The following is an 18977-nucleotide window of genomic DNA, read 5'->3' on the forward strand; positions in this document are numbered from 1 at the left end:
GTCCATGAAGTCCTGATTCAACCAGTCTCCTCTGAACAGTTGATGTTGAGATGTGTCTGTTACTTGAACTCTGTGAAGCATTTATTTGGGCTGCAATTTCTGAGGCTGGTAACTCTGTGTCTTCCTTTCCTGTGCCGGTCCTCATGTGAGCCAGTTTCATCATAGCGCTTGATGGTTTTTGCGACTGAACTTGAAGAAACTTTCAGTTCTTGACATTTTCCGAATTGGCTGACCTTCATGTCTTAAAGTAATGATGGACTGTTGTTTCTCTTTGCTTATTTGAACTGTTCTTGCTATAATATGGACTTAGCCCTATTTGGTAAAAGACCATCTTCTGTATATCACCCCTACCTTGTCACAACACGAGGTGTGTGTATACAGTGGGGCAAAAAAGTATTTAGTCAGCCACCAATTGTGCAAGTTCTACCACTTAAAAAGATGAGAGGCCTGTAATTTTCATCATAGGTACACTTCAACTATGACAGACAAAATGAAAAAAAATCAGATTGTAGGATTTTTTATGAATTTATTTGCAAATTATGGTGGAAAATAAGTATTTGGTCACCTACAAACAAGCAAGATTTCTGGCTCTCACAGACCTGTAACTTCTTCTTTAAGAGGCTCCTCTGTCCTCCACTCGTTACCTGTATTAATGGCACCTGTTTGAACTTGTTATCAGTATAAAAGACACCTGTCCACAACCTCAAACAGTCACATTCCAAACTCCACTATGACCAAGACCAAAGAGCTGTCAAAGGACACCAGAAACAAGCACATCAAACATAGATCATTGTGAAGCCCTAAGAGACTTTGGCCTTGGTTGAAATAAGTCATTTTGGTGCAGACTGTAGACTATATACCTATCTGGTGTGTTGTTGCTGGGGGTAAAACTAGCGCCTGGACACCCAGTAGCTCTGCATCACTGAAATGGTATGTTGTAGTGTTCTGGGACAGCGCAGAGCTAATTTCATAATAATGGAGGTGACTGTATTCTAGGTTATTATAGTTTTGTGTTTTTATTTCTATTCGTTTTTAAGGTTTTATTTGAAATTCAGTTTAGTTTTAGTTTGTTTTCAGATCCACTTTCTTAGTTGTTTTTTTAGTTAAAGTTTTATAAAAATGTATTTAGTTTTTATATTATTTAGTTTTTATGTTAGTGACAGAAAGAAGCCTATCCAAAACACTGTTTGTGGGGGGATGTCACTTCTTGCCACTGTGGGGCAGTAATGTATAAGGTGATGGGTCAGGTCATAGGTTAGGTTTAAAGGTAGACTCAGTGAGATGACGTAGCTACATGAAGTAAACAGTAGTAGTGGGTCAACAACCAGGAGCGTTGAAGCGCGAAGCTAAACTTCTTCACTGTTTTGGCCCAATAGCTACCAGATTGTAGCAGCGTGAAGCTAAACTTCTTCACTGTTTTTGGTCCAATAGCTACCAGGTTGTAGCAGCGTAAAGCTAAACTTCTTCACTGTTTTTGGTCCAATAGCTACCAGGTTGTAGTAGCGTGAAGCTAAACTTCTTCACTGTTTTGGTCCAATAGCTACCAGGTTGTAGCAGCGTGAAGCTAAACTTCTTCACTGTTTTGGCCCAATAGCTACCAGGTTGTAGCAGCGTGAAGCTAAACTTCTTCACTGTTTTTGGTCCAATAGCTACCAGGTTGTAGCAGCGTGAAGCTAAACTTCTTCACTGTTTTGGCCCAATAGCTACCAGGTTGTAGCAGCGTGAAGCTAAACTTCTTCACTGTTTTGGTCCAATAGCTACCAGGTTGTAGCAGCGTAAAGCTAAACTTCTTCACTGTTTTGGTCAAATAGCTACCAGGTTGTAGCAGCGTGAAGCGAACCGGTGCATATGCGCAGATACTCGGTCTTGCATCGTGCTCATCTCAAAAGACGCGTTGGAGCAGATCACTTTTGTCAAGTCGGTGCCTTTTTAAAGTGGGGGAAAAAAATGTCATACATGTCGACTGCATGAACTTTACCAAAATGATGTGGTCTGAGGTGAAGTTTTGACTTCAGTCGATTGCAAGTTTTTGCAGTTGCTCCTCACAGACTTCATCCTGCAGCCATCGCCTTCGGAGGCTCTATTGTCAACTAATCATTAGGGTGTTTTTGTTTGACCCACACGAACGTGACCAAACACATGACTGAAACGGGGACTAATTTTCCTTAATTTATGTGTACAGTGGATATATACCAATAAATATGATTTGAGGCTCTCTCTAACCTATTCTGCAAGGTGTACATACATAATCATATTATGTTTTCAGTTTGTGATATGGGGGTGGGACATTATGAAGAAAACCTTTTTATAAACAGTAGCAACACCGCCATGTTGATCTGAGCCTTGCTGTTAGAAAACCACGTTAGTGTCCGACTGTTGCAGAGTCACCTCCCCCGACTCCACTCCTTGACTTTTGTCTACAGTTGGGTTCTTTAGCCTTGCCACTCCAATGTGCCCAATCTCTGCGGGGCTGCTCGTTATCTCGATGAGTCTATCTGTAAATGATAAAGTCAATCTCAATGTGCCCCGCCAGATTCAGAAGCTTAAAACCCCTATTAGAAAAAAAGCTTGACAACCCCATTCGATTTTTGCCTCTCAAACTAAAACTGAACCTAATTCAAGAGGGTTTTATTTTGTTTTCGAGTCAAAGATAATAGTAGTGTTTTTTTATTTTTAAAAATTACAGATTTGTTAATTTTTTATATTTCAGTTGAGTTTCAGTTTTAATTTACTATAATAGCCTTACTGTATTGAATCTGACAGATTGATCCACAACCTTGCTGTATTGAATCTGACAGATTGATCCACAACCTTGCTGTATTGAATCTGACAGATTGATCCACAACCTTGCTGTATTGAATCTGACAGATTGATCCACGACCTTGCTGTATTGAATCTGACAGATTGATCCACAACCTTGCTGTATTGAATCTGACAGATTGATCCACGACCTTGCTGTATTGAATCTGACAGATTGATCCACGACCTTGCTGTATTGAATCTGACAGATTGATCCACAACCTTGCTGTATTGAATCTGACAGATTGATCCACAACCTTGCTGTATTGAATCTGACAGATTGATCCACGACCTTGCTGTATTGAATCTGACAGATTGATCCACAACCTTGCTGTATTGAATCTGACAGATTGATCCACGACCTTGCTGTATTGAATCTGACAGATTGATCCACAACCTTGCTGTATTGAATCTGACAGATTGATCCACAACCTTGCTGTATTGAATCTGACAGATTGATCCACGACCTTGCTGTATTGATTCTGACAGATTTGATCCACAACCTTGCTGTATTGAATCTGACAGATTGATCCACAACCTTGCTGTATTGAATCTGACAGATTGATCCACAACCTTGCTGTATTGAATCTGACAGATTGATCCACAACCTTGCTGTATTAAATCTGACAGATTGATCCACAACCTTGCTGTATTGAATCTGACAGATTGATCCACAACCTTGCTGTATTGAATTTGACAGATTGATCCACGACCTTGCTGTATTGAATCTGACAGATTGATCCACAACCTTGCTGTATTGATTCTGACAGATTGATCCACAACCTTGCTGTATTGATTCTGACAGATTGATCCACAACCTTGCTGTATTGAATCTGACAGATTGATCCACAACCTTGCTGTATTGAATCTGACAGATTGATCCACAACCTTGCTGTATTGATTCTGACAGATTGATCCACAACCTTGCTGTATTGATTCTGACAGATTGATCCACAACCTTGCTGTATTGAATCTGACAGATTGATCCACAACCTTGCTGTATTGATTCTGACAGATTGATCCACAACCTTGCTGTATTGATTCTGACAGATTGATCCACAACCTTGCTGTATTGAATCTGACAGATTGATCCACAGCCTTGCTGTATTGATTCTGACAGATTGATCCACAACCTTGCTGTATTGATTCTGACAGATTGATCCACAACCTTGCTGTTTCACTCTATTAGATTTGGTGACATTTCAAAGACGTGCTGTTTTTTTATGTGGTTTCTTTTGTTCTTTTGTTTTTTTCTTTCTTTCTACAGGCTCTGTGAGTTCAGCCAAAAGATTGGAGCCCCACCTCTTCCCAGCACAACACTTCCTGGACGATGGCCAATCGTTCGTAGCACTGGCTGTAGAGACGGCTCTGATTGGCTTAGGGCAGCAGAGGGTGATGCCTGACGGCCTATACGCCCAGGAGAAGGTGTGTCGCAACGAAGAGCAGCTATTGGCCAAGCTCCAGGAAGTGGAACTGAACGATGCCCTGGTCAAGATCTTCCGCAAGCAAGCAGTCTTCCTGCTAGAGGGTGAGGGGGAGACACACACACACACACACACACACACCCTCTCTCTCTCTACCTCTCTCTCTACTTCTCTACCTCTACTCCCTAACCCTGTATTCGGTCTCCTGTAGCTGGTCCATACAGTGGTCTAGGAGAGTTGCTCTACAGAGAGAGTGTTCCCATGCATACTTTCGCCAAGTATCTCTTCACCTCCCTACTACCTCACGACGCTGAACTGGCGTACAAAATTGCACTGAGAGCCATGAGGTGAGTACAAAACGCACACACAACCTGTATCAGAAAATAACACTTCAGTTGAAAAAGGAGCTCAGCCTCATTTGAGTCTCAAATTCTGTGTGTGTGACGAGACAGGAAGCTATCCTTATTAAATAATTAAACAACACTGAAAATGGTTGAATAATAGTTTTATTTATATATCAACTCAGCAAAAAAAGAAACATCCCTTTTTCAGGACTCTTGTCTTTCAAAGATAATTCGTAAAAATCAAAATATCTTCACAGATCTTCATTGTAAAGGGTTTAAACACTGTGTCCCATGCTTGTTCAAAGAACCATAAATAATTAATGAACATGCACCCGTGCAACGGTCGTTAGGACACTAACAGCTTACAGACGGTAGGCAATTAAGGTCACAGTGTCTGCTCATCTGCGTGAACGTGCCTTATGCGTGCTGCAAGGAGGCATGAGGACTGCAGATGTGGCCAGGGCAATAAATTGCAATGTCCATACTGTGAGACGCCTAATGCAGCACTACAGGGAGACAGGACAGACAGCTGATTGTCCTCACAGTGGCAGACCACATGTAACAATACCTGCACATCGTCGGTACATCCGAACATCACACCTGCGAGACAGGTACAGGAATGGCAACAACAACTGCCCGAGTTACACCAGGGATGCACAATCCCTCCATCAGTGCTCAGACTGTCTGCAATAGGCTGAGAGAGGCTGGACCGAGGGCTTGTAGGCCTGTTGTAAGGCAGGTCCTCACCAGACATCACCGGCAACAACGTCGCCTATGGGCACAAACCCACCGTCGCTGGACCAGACAGGACTGGCAAAAAGTGCTCTTCACTGACGACTCGCGGTTTTGAATCACCAGGGGGGATGGAGGTGGAGGGTCCGTCCTGGTCTGGGGCGTTGTCACAGCATCGTCGGACTGAGCTTGTTGTCATTGCAAGCAATCTCAACGCTGTGCGTTACAGGGAAGACATCCTCCTACCTCATGTGTTATCCTTCTTGCAGGCTCATCCTGACATGACCCTTCACATTGACAATGCCACCAGCCATACTGCTCATTCTGTGCGTGATTTCCTGCAAGACAGGAATGTCAGTGTTCTGCCATGGCCAGCGAAGAGCCCAGATTTCAGCACTTCTGGGACCTGTTGGATCGGAGGGTGAGGGCTAGGGACATTCCCCACAGAAATGTCCGGGAACTTGCAGGTGCCTTGGTGGAAGAGTGGGGTAACATCTCACAGCAAGAACTGTCAAATCTGGTGCAGTCCATGAGGAGGAGATGCACTGCAGTACTTAATGCAGCTGGTGTCCACACCAGATACTGACTGTTACTTTTGATTTAGACCCCCTGTTTGTTCAGTGGCACGTTATTCCATTTCTGTTAGTCTGTGGAACTTGTTCAGTGTATGTCTCAGTTGTTGAATCTTATGTTCATACAAATATTTACACACGTTAAGTTTGCTGAAAATAAACGCAGTTGACAGTGAGAGGACGACGATTTTTTTGCTGAGTGTGTGCATGTGTGTGTGTGTGTGTGCGTGTGTGTGTGCGTGTGTGTGTGTGTGTGTGTGTGTGTGTGTATATATATTGATAGAGAGATATACACTGAGTTTAGAAAACATAAAATACACTTTCCTAGTATTGAGTTGCACCCCCTCATTTTGCCCTCAGAACAGCCTCAATTCATTGGGGCATGGACTCTCTACAAGGTGTCGATGCGTTCCACAGGGATTCTGGCCCATGTTTACTCAAGTGCTTCCTACAGTTGTGTCAAGCTGGCTGGATGTCCTTTAGGTTGTGGACCATTCTTGATGCACACGGGAAACACAAACTGGTGTGCCTGGCACGTTCTACCATACCTTGTTCAAAGGCACTTAAATCTTTTGTCTAGCCCATAAATCTTTTTGTCTAGCCCATAAATCTTTTTGTCTTGCCCATAAATCTTTTTGTCTAGCCCATAAATCTTTTTGTCTAGCCCATAAATCTTTTTGTCTAGCCCATAAATCTTTTTGTCTTGCCCATAAATATTTTTGTCTAGCCCATAAATATTTTTGTCTAGCCTATAAATCGTTTTGTCTAGCCCATAAATATTTTTGTCTAGCCCATAAATCTTTTTGTCTTGCCCATAAATCTTTTGTCTAGCCCATAAATATTTTTGTCTAGCCTATAAATCTTTTTGTCTAGCCCATAAATCTTTTTGTCTAGCCCATAAATCTTTTTGTCTAGCCCATAAATCTTTTTGTCTAGCCCATAAATCTTTTTGTCTAGCCCATAAATATTTTTGTCTAGCCTATAAATCTTTTTGTCTAGCCCATAAATATTTTTGTCTAGCCCATAAATCTTTTTGTCTAGCCCATAAATCTTTTTGTCTAGCCCATAAATCTTTTTGTCTAGCCCATAAATCTTTTTGTCTAGCCCATAAATCTTTTTGTCTAGCCCATAAATCTTTTTGTCTAGCCCATAAATCTTTTTGTCTAGCCCATAAATCTTTTTGTCTAGCCTATAAATATTTTTGTCTAGCCCATAAATCTTTTTGTCTAGCCCATAAATCTTTTTGTCTAGCCCATAAATCTTTTTGTCTAGCCTATAAATCTTTTTGTCTAGCCTATTTACCATTTGAATGGCACATACACAATCCATGTCTCAAAGCATACAAATCCTTGTTTAACCATCTCCTCCCTTTCCTCTTCACTGTGGATTTAACAGGTGGCATCAGTAATCCACCTTTCACCTGGATTCACCTGGTCAGTCTGTCACGGAAAGGACAGGTGTCCATAATGTTTTGTACACTATTTTATGACGTGAGGTTTCATTTGGGTGTCTTGCTACATTTACAACTTTATTTAATTTTGCCCATGTTAAACTCCTCTGAATTGTATTATATTTATACATCTTTATTTTCAACAATACAGTCTAGAATCAGCATCAGATATAGCAAGTGCTATGAATACTTTCTATTTCTGACCTCTGCTTTAACAGAAGCACTGAATCTTGCAGAGAGACCGGGATTTCCCATAAGCCTTAGAAGACCCCTTAAAGGCCCATGCTTCCTTATTAGAAGCAAAACAACATATAAAACATCAGTGTATTAAATGTGTGTCTTTAGGTTACCGGTCCTGGAAACCACGGCTCCATCAGGTGATCTATCCAGACCTCACCATATAGTATCTATGGTCCCTAACCGCTACCCTCGCTGGTTCACTCTATCTCACATAGAGTCACAACAATGTGAACTGGCCTCCACCATGCTTACCGCAGCCAAAGGTATGTACACAAACAAACATACTGTATGTACAAACGCACACATTGTACAAACACAAAAATACACACATGCTCAGATAATGTTTACTATCTTTTCTGCAAATAGGTGGTTTTATATTGGGTTTTTGTCTCTCAGGCGATGGGCGTAAGTTAGAAACGGTGTTAGAGTCCATCCAGAAGAACATCCACTCCTCGTCTCACATCTTCAAACTGGCTCAGGATGCCTTCAAGATCGCTACTCTGATGGACAGCCTGCCAGACCTCACACTGCTTAAAGTCTCACTGGAGCTGGGCCTTCAGGTAACATATACACTACCGGTCAAACATTTTAGCCACCCCCATTTTCCCAGTTTTTATAGACATTTAAGCAGTTCAAGTCCAGTGAATAACCTGAAATGGTACGAAGGTAAGCGGTAAACTGCCAGAGGTTTAAAAAAAGTTTAGGTTACCAAAAACTGATAAATAATATACATTTCACAGTTATTTAAAAAGGCCTTTTTCAGGGAACAAGTAATGGGTTAACAACGTACAGCTGTTCTGCAGCGATGGAAGTAAATGAAGCCTTGAAAGTTGATGTTAACAATTCCTACATGTGTCCCAACTTTTGTTGATTACTTACAAGCCCTCTGTCTGTATTAAAGCGGTGTTGGAACAGACTGTTACTACACCCTCTTAAGCATTATTTTGAAAGTATTGTACTACAGGAAGCAGTATATTGCTATCATAATGGCGAGAAAAAGGCAATTAACAAAGGAAGACAGACCATTATAATCCTTAAAAGTGTAGGTCTTTCCTTTCGAGAAATTGCAAAGAAAGCCAAGGTGTCAGTGAGTACAGTTTACTACACCATCAAAAGGCACTTGAAACTCTGACAAGAAGAGGTCTGGCAGATCCAAAGCCACAACAGAATCAGAAGAGACGTTTCTTAGAGTCAACAGCTTGGGTGATAGGCGATTCGCAGGACAACATCTTCAAGCACAGCGTAACACTGGTCGAGGTAATCAAGTCTCAGTTTCAACTGTGAAGAGAGGACTTCGAGCCTAATGTTTGACTGGTCGAGTGGCAGTAAGAAAGACATTGCTAAATATGAAAAAGAGTCTTGACTGGGCCATGAAGCACTGCCAGTGGACTACTGAAGACTGGAAGAAGGTCTTATGGACTGATCAATCAAAATGTGAAATCTTCGGTTCATCACGCAGGGTTTTTGTACGCCATTGAGTAGGCGAAAGGATGGTTCTTCAGTGTGTGACACCAACTGTCAAACATGGAGGAGGAAGCGTGATGGTCTTGGGGCTCTTTTGCTGGATCCAGAGTCGGCGACTTGCACAGAGTGAGTGGCACCCTGAACCAATAAGACTACCACAAATGAAATGAAATAAATATGCCATCTCTCAAGCTTAGCCTTTTGTAAACAACACTGTCATCTCAGATTTTCAAAATATGCTTCTCAACCATAGGAAAACAATAATTTGTGTAAAAGTGGCTAGCTAGCGTAGCATTTAGCGTTAGCATTAGCGTTAGCATCCAGCACGCAAGATTTCAACAAAAACATAAAAGCCTTCAAATAAAATCATTTACATTTGAAGAACTTCGGATGTTTTCAATGAGGAGACTCTCAGTTAGATAGCAGATGCTCAGTTTTTCCAAAAAAGATTCTTTGTGAATTCGAAATAGCTCCGTTTTCTACATCACATTTGGCTACCAAAAAAAAAACGAAAATTCAGTCCTCAAAACGCGAACTTTTTTCCAAATTAACTCCATAATATTGACTGAAAACATGGCAAACGTTGTTTAGAATCAATCCTCAAGGTGTTTTTCACATATCTCTTCAATGATATATCGTTCGTGGAAGCATGGTTTCTCCCCTCAATCAAATGGAAAAGTACAAGCAGCTGGCGTTTGCGCACCGAATTCCACGCAGGACACCAGGCGGACACTTGGAAAATGTAGTCTCTTATGGTCAATCTTCCAATGATATGCCTACAAATACGTCACAATGCTGCTAACACCTTGGGGGAACGACAGAAAGTGTAGGCTCATTCCTTGCGCAATCACAGCCATATAAGGAGACAATGGAAAACAGAGCTTCAGAGATTCTGCTCATTTTCTGCTTGACGCATCATCTTGGTTTCGCCTGTAGAATGAGTTCTGGGGCACTTACAGACAATATCTTTGCAGATTCTGAAACTTCAGAGTGTTTTCTTTCAAAAACTGTCAAGAATATGCATAGTCGAGCATCTTTTCGTGACAAAATATCGCGCTTAAAACGGGAACGTTTTTTATCCAAAAATGAAATAGCGCCCCTAGAGATCCAAGAGGTTAAACTCAGTTTTTCACAATTCCTGACATCTAATCCTAGTACAAATTCCCTGTTTTAGGTCAGTTAGGATCACCACTTTATTTTAAGAATGTGAAATGTCAGAATAATAGTAGTGATTTATTTCAGCTTTTATTTATTTCATTACATTCCCAGTGGGTCAGAAGTTTACATGCGCTCAATTAGTATTTGGTAGCATTGCCTTTAAATTGTTTAACTTGGGTCACACGTTTTGGGTAGCCTTCCACAAGCTTTCCACAATAAGTTGGTGAAATAAGCTAGTGTAACGGAGCCTGGTTTGTAGACCTCCTTGCTCGCACATGCTTTTTCAGTTTTGCCCACAGATTTTCTATAGGATTCAGGTCAGGGCTTTGTGATGGCCACTCCAATACCTTGACTTTGTTGTCCTTAAGCCATTTTGCCACAACTTTGGAAGTATGCTTGGAGTCATTGTCCATTTCGAAGACCCATTTGCGACCAAGCTTTGTCTTGAGATGTTGCTTAATATATCCACATAATTTCCCTTCCTCATGGTGCCATCTATTTTGTAAAGTGCACCAGTCCCTCCTGCAGCAAAGCACCTCCACAACATGATGCTGCCACTCCTGTACTTCACGGTTGGGATGGTGTTCTTCGGCTTGCAAGCCTCCCCCTTTTTCCTCCAAACATAACGATGTCATTATGGCCGAACAGTTCTGTTTTTGTTTCATCAAACCAGAGGACATTTCTCCAAAAAGTATGATCTTTGTCTCGATGTGCAGTTGCAAAACGTAGTCTAGCTTTTTTATGGAGGTTTTTGAGCAGTGGCTTCTTCCTTGCTGAGGGGCCTTTCAGGTTATGTCGATATAGGATTCATATTTACTGTGGATATAGATACTTTGTGCCTGTTTCCTACAGCATCTTCACAAGGTCCTTTGCTGTTGTTTTGAGATTGATTTGCACTTTTTGCACCGAAGTACGTTCATCTCTAGGAGACAGAACGCATCTCCTTCCAGAGCGGTATGACGTCTGCATGGTCCCATGGTGTTTATACTTGCGTACTATTGTTTGTACAGATGAACGTGGTACCTTCAGGCGTTTGGAAATTGCTCCCAAGGATGAACCAGACTTGTGGAGGTCTACAATTTTTTTCTGAGGTCTTGGCTGATTTCTTTTGATTTTCCTATGATGTCAAGCAAAGATGCACAGAGTTTGAAGGTAGGCCTTAAAATACATCCACACGTACACCTCCAATTGACTCAAATTATGTCAATTAGCTTATCAGAAGCTTCTAAAGCCTTGACATCATTTTCTGGAATTTTCCAAGCTGTTTAAATGCACAGTCAACTTAGTGTATGTAAACTTCTGACCCACTGGAATTGTGATGCAGTGAAATAATCTGTCTGTAAACAATTGTTGGAAAATTACTTGTGTCATGCACAAAGTATATGTCCTAACCTTCTTGCCAAAACTATAGTTTGTTAACAAGAAATTTGTGAAGTGATTGTCTGGTGACGTCTGGTGAGGACCTGCCTTACAACAGGCCTACAAACCCTCAGTCCAGCCTCTCTCAGCCTATTGCGGACAGTCTGAGCACTGATGGAGGGATTGTGCGTTCCTGGTGTAACTCGGGCAGTTGTTGCCATTCTGTACCTGTCCCGCAGGTGTGATGTTCGGATGTACCGATCCTGCGCAGGTGTTGTTGCACGTGGTCTGCCACTGCGAGGACGATCAGCTGTCCGTCCTGTCTCCCTGTAGCGCTGTCTTAGGCGTCTCACAGTATGGACATAGCAATTTATTGCCCTGGCCATATCTGCAGTCCTTATGCCTCCTTGCAGCATGCCTAAGGCACATTCACGCAGATGAGCAGGGACCCTAGGCATCTTTCTTTTGGTGCTTTTCAGAGTCAGTAGAAAGGCCTCTTTAGTGTCGTAAGTTTTCATAACTGTGACCTTAATTGCCTACCATCTGTAAGTTGTTAGTGTTTTGACGACCATTCCACCATTCCATTCCACAGGTCCACATGTTCATTAATTGTTCATGCATGGGAAACAGTGTTTAAACCCTTTACAATGAAGATCTGTGAAGTTATTTGGATTTTTTACGAATTATCTTTGAAAGACAGGGTCCTGAAAGGGGACATTTATACTTTTTTTTGGTGGGTTTATGTTATATATATACGCAAGCAAACAAACACACCTCCCTAACCTGTACCTGTTCCTTTCTCCCCTGAAGGTGATGAGAATGACTCTGTCCACGTTGAACTGGAGGAGGAGAGAGATGGTACGGTGGCTGGTCACCTGTGCCACAGAAGTTGGTGAGTTACTATTCTAATGATGTTTTCCAGTGTGTGTGGCTGCAGAACAAAAGTATCCTGTTGTTGAATGGGTTCCCATTTCCAATGTGCATAATGTCAGCTGTGGTGTCAACTGTGGAAAACTGGTGAAACAGCTGATTGGCTGCTTTTTAGACAATTGAGAAGTAAATGGACCGAAGGTATAAAGATGGCAAAATCTAGGTATTTTCTTGATGACAGAGTCTGCTGGTGATCCCGCTAAATTCTGGAAAACTGTTAACTCACTTAAACCAGGAAACTCCTTGACTTCCCTGCTGAAGCAAATTACATCGGAATCTGGGATCATCAGTGACCGAACTGAAATTTGTGATGTTTTTAATAAGCATTTTATTTCTGCTGCTTTTCTTTTTGAAAGAAAACATGGCCAACATGATCCTGACTGGTCTATAGCAGATAGTGCAGATAAGACCTCATCATCTTTTTTTTTTCTATTTTTTTTTTCTATTGTATCTACTTTGCCACCATGGCCTTTTTGCCTTTACCTCCCTTATCTCACCTCATTTGCTCACATTGTATATAGACTTGTTTTACTCCATGTGTAACTCTGTGTCGTTGTATGTGTCGAACTGCTTTGCTTTATCTTGGCCAGGTCGCAATTGTAAATGAGAACTTGTTCTCAACTTGCCTAGCTGGTTAAATAAAGGTGAAATAAATAAAAAAAAATAAAAACAAATCTTTGACTTTTTGAAAATTAAAAACCGGCTTACTGTTTTCCACATCAGCTGAAGGCCGAGGGACTTATCTGAACTATCTGCTATAGATTCTATGAAATCATTAGGTGCTGACAATCTGGATCCATATTTACTCAAGTGTGCGGCATCTATTATTGCTGGTGTAGTGACGCATATCTTTAATCAAACATTTGTCGTAGGAAAGATTCCTAAATCTTGGAAAACAGCTTTTGTTTTACCACCCTCAAGGGAGGCGATGGTAGTGAGTTGGATAATTATCGGCCCATCTCTAAGCTCTCCTGTTTGACTAAAATTCTAGAGTCATTAGTGAAAAGGCAACTACAATCTTTTTAACTGTTAACAATACTCTTTCTAGTAATCAATCTATCTTCAGACCTAAACACGGTACTATTACGGCCACTGTACGTGTTGTAAATTATATTACTAATGCCCTAGATAATTGAAAGTACTGTGCCGCCTTGTTCATAGATTTATCTAAAGCTTTTGACACTGTAGATCATGCGATACTTTTGGGTAAGCTGTCGTCAATAGGACTGGGATTGGATGCCTGTCGTTGGTTTCATGATTATCTAAAGGATAGAAGTCAGGCTGTTAGAGTCGACGGCATTCAGTCGGAGCCATTGGAGTTGGTTAAAATGGGTCCCACAAGGTTCTAAACTTGGTCCATTACTGTTCACTCTCTACATAAACAGTATTGGTGATGAGATAAGAAAGTGTCAAATTCATTTATATGCTGATGACACTGCATGTTCTCTATCGCTTCAACGGCTGACCAAGCGTTGTCATTATTGGAGACAAATTTTAAGATATTACAAGGGTCTTTTATACAGCTGAAACTCGTTTTAACGGGGAAAAAACAACACATTTTATGATTTTTAATATGTTCAAAAAGTTGGTTGAAAATACACTTGCACTTACGAGCTCAGATGGTTCTCGAATGAATCAGGTCTCTGCATATAAATACTTAGGGATATGGTTGGATGATAAACTGTCTTTTAAAATGCATACTGACTAACTTTGCAAATGGCTAAAAATCAAGCTAGGCTTCCTCTATAGAAACAGGACATGTTTGTCCTCTATAAATAGAAAACAAATTGTACAAGCTACTTTTATGTCTGTTATAGATTATGGGGATATTATTTACATGCATGCTACGGCATCAACACTTACATCGCTGGATGCTACTTATCATTGCGCACTTAGGTTTATTACGGGAGCTACAGAACTCACCACTGTGTTTAATATCAAAATGTGGGTAGGACTAAGCTGTCCGTGAGACGAGAACAATATGCTCTCGTGTTTGTCTATAAAGCACTTCTGAATAAACTACCTTCTTATTTATCATCACTAATATTAGAATTATAATTCGTAAAACCAGGTCTCAAGCATGGATTACACTTGTGGCCCATGCGATTTCCACAGAGTTGGGTATGGCTGCCTTTTCCTGTTACGCTCCTTGCCTATGGAATAGCCTGCAGACTAAACTTAAACTTGAGACTCTTGTCCCCCTGTCGCCCATTTTATATATTTATTGTAGGATTTGTATTTGTGTATTGCTTGTTACTGTTTCGGTAATGCAAGGTCTTGTGCTGTTAGGGGAATAACCTGTGTGTAAATGTATTTTTTTTGTGTTATCTGTGATCTTTTTGTTTGTCTTGTGTAGTTCCTTAATCATTGTACCTAAACTTTATGTGTAAACATGTATACGCAGGGCCCAGCTGTAAAAGAAACCTTGGTCTCAGTCTGTGTTCCTTGTTGAAATAAAGGTATTAAAAAAATTAAAAGCTGTTGTGTGTGTAGAACATATTTCCATGACCTAACCAGCTTCTCCTCTGCTCTCCACTGCTGTAGGTGTGTATGCGTTGGACAGCATCATGCAGAGTTGGTTCACCCTGTTCACCCCGACCGAGGCCACCAGCATCGTGGCCACCACCGTCATGTCCAACACCACCATCGTCCGGCTGCACCTGGACTGTCACCAGCAGGAGAACCTGGCCTCCTCCGCCCGAACACTGGCCCTGCAGTGTGCCATGAAGGACCCCCAGAACTGTTCCCTCTCTGCCCTCACCCTCTGTGAGAAGGACCACATCGCCTTCGAGACGGCCTACCAGATCGTTCTGGACGCGGCCGTCACGGGGATGAGCTACACACAGCTCTTTACAATAGCCAGGTACATGGAGCACAGAGGATATCCCATGAGGGCTTACAAGCTGGCCACGCTAGCCATGGCCCACCTTAACCTCAGCTACAACCAGGACACCCACCCGGCTATCAATGACGTGCTGTGGGCCTGTGCTCTGAGTCACTCTCTGGGGAAGAATGAGCTGGCTGCCGTCATTCCTCTGGTGGTGAAAAGTGTGAAGTGCGCCACTGTGCTGTCAGACATTTTGAGACGGTGCACATTGACCACGCCGGGCATGGTGGCACTGCACAGCCGCAGGAACTCTGGGAAGCTGATGTCGCTGGACAAGGCTCCACTCAGGCAACTGCTGGACGCCACCATCGGAGCCTACATCAACACCACGCACTCTCGCCTCACGCACATCAGCCCGCGCCACTACAGCGAGTTCATCGAGTTCCTCAGTAAGGCCAGAGAGACGTTCCTCATGGCCCAGGACGGACACATCCAGTTTACCCAGTTCATAGACAACCTTAAACAGATCTACAAGGGCAAGAAGAAACTCATGATGCTCGTACGGGAGAGGTTCGGTTGACGAAGACTAAACTTAAAAACTATTGTGATTGGTTGATGGATGTATGGAGATTTAGAGCGATCACGCCCCCTTTTACTTGATTCTGCGTTTGTATCCCTTTTAACTTAAAAAGTGACGGAATAAGTGAAAGAAAAACCTGAAAACAACAAAAGGCCACATCGGTATTAATGTGTATAGACCCTATTTAGTTCACAAGCAAACAAAAAAGAAAATTGTCATGTTGTGGAAGTGTGTGTGTGTGTGTCCCTTTATGTATAAAGACAGTGTAAGAGAGAGAGAGAGAACTAAAGAGAAAAATAACATCTTTTTACACTGAGTATATGTTGTCCAGTGGCGAGATGTCCACATAGCACTCCTGTCCCCCTCTGTTAAATGCTCACAGCTCAGAGACAATGAGACAAACAAGGCTTAAAACCAAACAGAGCAACTCCATCAGACGTGACCAGTACCTCGTACGGACCCAGCTTTATTCCCCCCTTAGCCCTTCCTCACCCCTCCTTCCCCCACTCAGTGTGGTCAGTGTGTGTTAACAGTTAAATAACAATACAAACAGTTCACTATCCAGTTCAGTCCACAATTTCTTGTTTTATGTCTCTTTAGTAAGAGAGATCACCAACATCAGGCTGACTGTCTGCTGTGGCTTTAGTAACAGGGAGCGTCAACTCCAGGCTGACTGTCTGCTGTGGCTTTAGTAACAGGGATCACCAACTCCAGGCTGACTGTCTGCTGTGGCTTTAGTAACAGGGATCACCAACTCCAGGCTGACTGTCTGCTGTGGCTTTAGTAACAGGGATCATCAACTCCAGGCTGACTGTCTGCTGTGGCTTTAGTAACAGGGATCACCAACTCCAGGCTGACTGTCTGCTGTGGCTTTAGTAACAGGGATCATCAACTCCAGGCTGACTGTCTGCTGTGGCTTTAGTAACAGAGATTACCAACTCCAGGCTGGCTGTGGCTTTAGTAACAGGGATCACCAACATCAGGCTGACTGTCTGCTGTGGCTTTAGTAACAGGGAGCGTCAACTCCAGGCTGACTGTCTGCTGTGGCTTTAGTAACAGGGATCACCAACTCCAGGCTGACTGTCTGCTGTGGCTTTAGTAACAGGGATCATCAACTCCAGACTGGCTGTCTGCTGTGGCTTTGCAGTGTTGTTTACCCTGATGCTTTAGACACGTGCAGAAACACACACACACGCATAGAAACACATAGTAACGGACACACTCAAACTCATGCAGTTGCAGAAACAACCTGTAAACACACACTTGCAGAAAAACACAATTATACTGTCATAGTGCTTGCGCTTGTGGAAACTTAGCAACTGTCAACATACATTCTCAGGGATTTCTCAACAAAAAAAGCAAAGGAAAATAAAAAAGAGAGAATGAGAGCATTTTATTGTACTGTATATATAATAGTATATGTCTGAATATTGAAAACAAATGTATACGTTAACTAATTTATTAAATCATATTCTATGTAATGCAAAATACTTGAAGCTGCAGTACCATGGTTTTTATAACCAAAACATATCAGAAGGACTTTTAAAACGTGTCGCGTTGCGTCATCAGGGGCCAGGACAAAGGTCAAAGGTTAGGGGTCATCTCAGTAGGACTGTTAGCTGGGCGACCCCAGAGAGACAGACAGACTGACATCCACTGGACTGCTTGACAGGAACCGGCTGTTTGCAAAAAAGGACATGGATGTTGTATTTAGTATGGACCAGCAAAATATATTAATCCTCCAGTTGAACACAGTTGTATTGGGCACCGTGGTATAAGAGGAGAGAAAGAGAGAGAAACTGCCCAGGAGCCCGATCAGTAATGCCTTAGCATTACAAATGGAGAACTCCGGCCCAGTGCCTACGAAGCCGTGAAAAAAATCCCTGACTCTTTACTAATAATTAGCATAGTAATACGCTGTGGTGAAATTTGGTTTGTTCACGCATCATGTCTCCTTCCACAGTGTTCAAGTCACAAAAAATAATCTACATTATATGCAGAACAACCAATTAAAACATGTACTTGCCTCTACAACGAACCCACAACACGCCTCTACAACGAACCCACAACACGCCTCTTCTGTCGACTCCTTGACTTTGTGCAGGACAGAAAGTTGCTATGTTGGTCTTGACTGTTCAATTTTGTTTTGTTACGCTTTTTATATGTTTCTCCTTTTTTAACTTTTTAGTTATCTCTCTAGAATTATTCAATGAGAACAGCCTTCTTTCTTGCCTTGTCTTAACGCTTTAAAACAACCAAACGGGAGTTCTGACTACCAAACTTTGTTCATTGAAATGAAAAAGCCAACCAACTTTGGTTACAACTTTTAGTGTCTTTCATTTTTAGCTGAATGGTTCTGTGTTCTGTGCTTTAAAAAGCCCTTCTCTGTTTGTTTTTGGGTGCAGAAACATTGTCTAGTGTCTCTTGTCCCCTCCTCCCCTAGAGGTTTGTCCATAGGTCCTTTGTCCAAAGACAAATATCTTTCATGTTCCATTTTATTTATTATGATAGGTAAACGATTGTACTTCTTCAACCGTGTCAACATTGCTCATGTGTTAAAATTCAGATTTGATACACCAATATCAATTTATTTATGTAACTAAATCACTGTTTTTTAAACTTGTTAATGATTGAACTTTTTTGTTTTAATTAAAATTCGTTTTTTGAGAGGAGATCTGGTGTAGTGTTTATTTGCATTTATTTTTGAAGGTTCCTAGTTCTGCTATTTTACACACTGCGCCATCAGTGGAAAAAGGAGAAACACTGTTTTCCTTTCTTTTATCCCAGAATGTAAGTGAGTGAAACGCTGGACCTCTCCTGGGAAATTATGAATCCACTGAGAGTAGTAGTAGAAAGGATGTCAAGGTTTTTTCCTGCTCATTTGTTTCCTCAACAGTGTTAGTGTTTGCTGTATTTGGGGAGTATTCCAAGTGTTGTGTTCTTTATCACTCCTGATAATCCATGATGTTTCTAATAGAGAGCTGTTAACATTCCACTCCAGGTGATTCTGTGGAATTCAAAAGTAGTATTTCCCCTAGACCTTTTTTTGTGATACAGGCTGGACGCTTTAGTTTACTTGGTTAGATGACGATAGGAAT

At 41.7% G+C, this 18977-nt stretch overlaps 1 protein-coding gene across 1 annotated transcript in view; it reads left to right on the plus strand.

The window, feature by feature from the left end:
• LOC139422810 (zinc finger SWIM domain-containing protein 6-like) overlaps nt 1-18551 on the plus strand; it is a 73241-nt gene extending 54690 nt beyond the window's left edge. The window contains exons 9-14 of the mRNA XM_071174179.1: nt 4067-4327; nt 4435-4570; nt 7667-7824; nt 7958-8121; nt 12353-12434; nt 15017-18551. Coding sequence (XP_071030280.1) covers nt 4067-4327; nt 4435-4570; nt 7667-7824; nt 7958-8121; nt 12353-12434; nt 15017-15879 — 1664 coding nt within the window. The 3' untranslated portion in view covers nt 15880-18551. The remainder of the gene's footprint in view (nt 1-4066; nt 4328-4434; nt 4571-7666; nt 7825-7957; nt 8122-12352; nt 12435-15016) is intronic.
• Nucleotides 18552-18977: the final 426 nt, after the last annotated feature.

The sequence above is a fragment of the Oncorhynchus clarkii genome, chromosome 12, assembly GCF_045791955.1.
Source record: "Oncorhynchus clarkii lewisi isolate Uvic-CL-2024 chromosome 12, UVic_Ocla_1.0, whole genome shotgun sequence".
NCBI classification, from domain to species: Eukaryota; Metazoa; Chordata; class Actinopteri; order Salmoniformes; family Salmonidae; genus Oncorhynchus; species Oncorhynchus clarkii.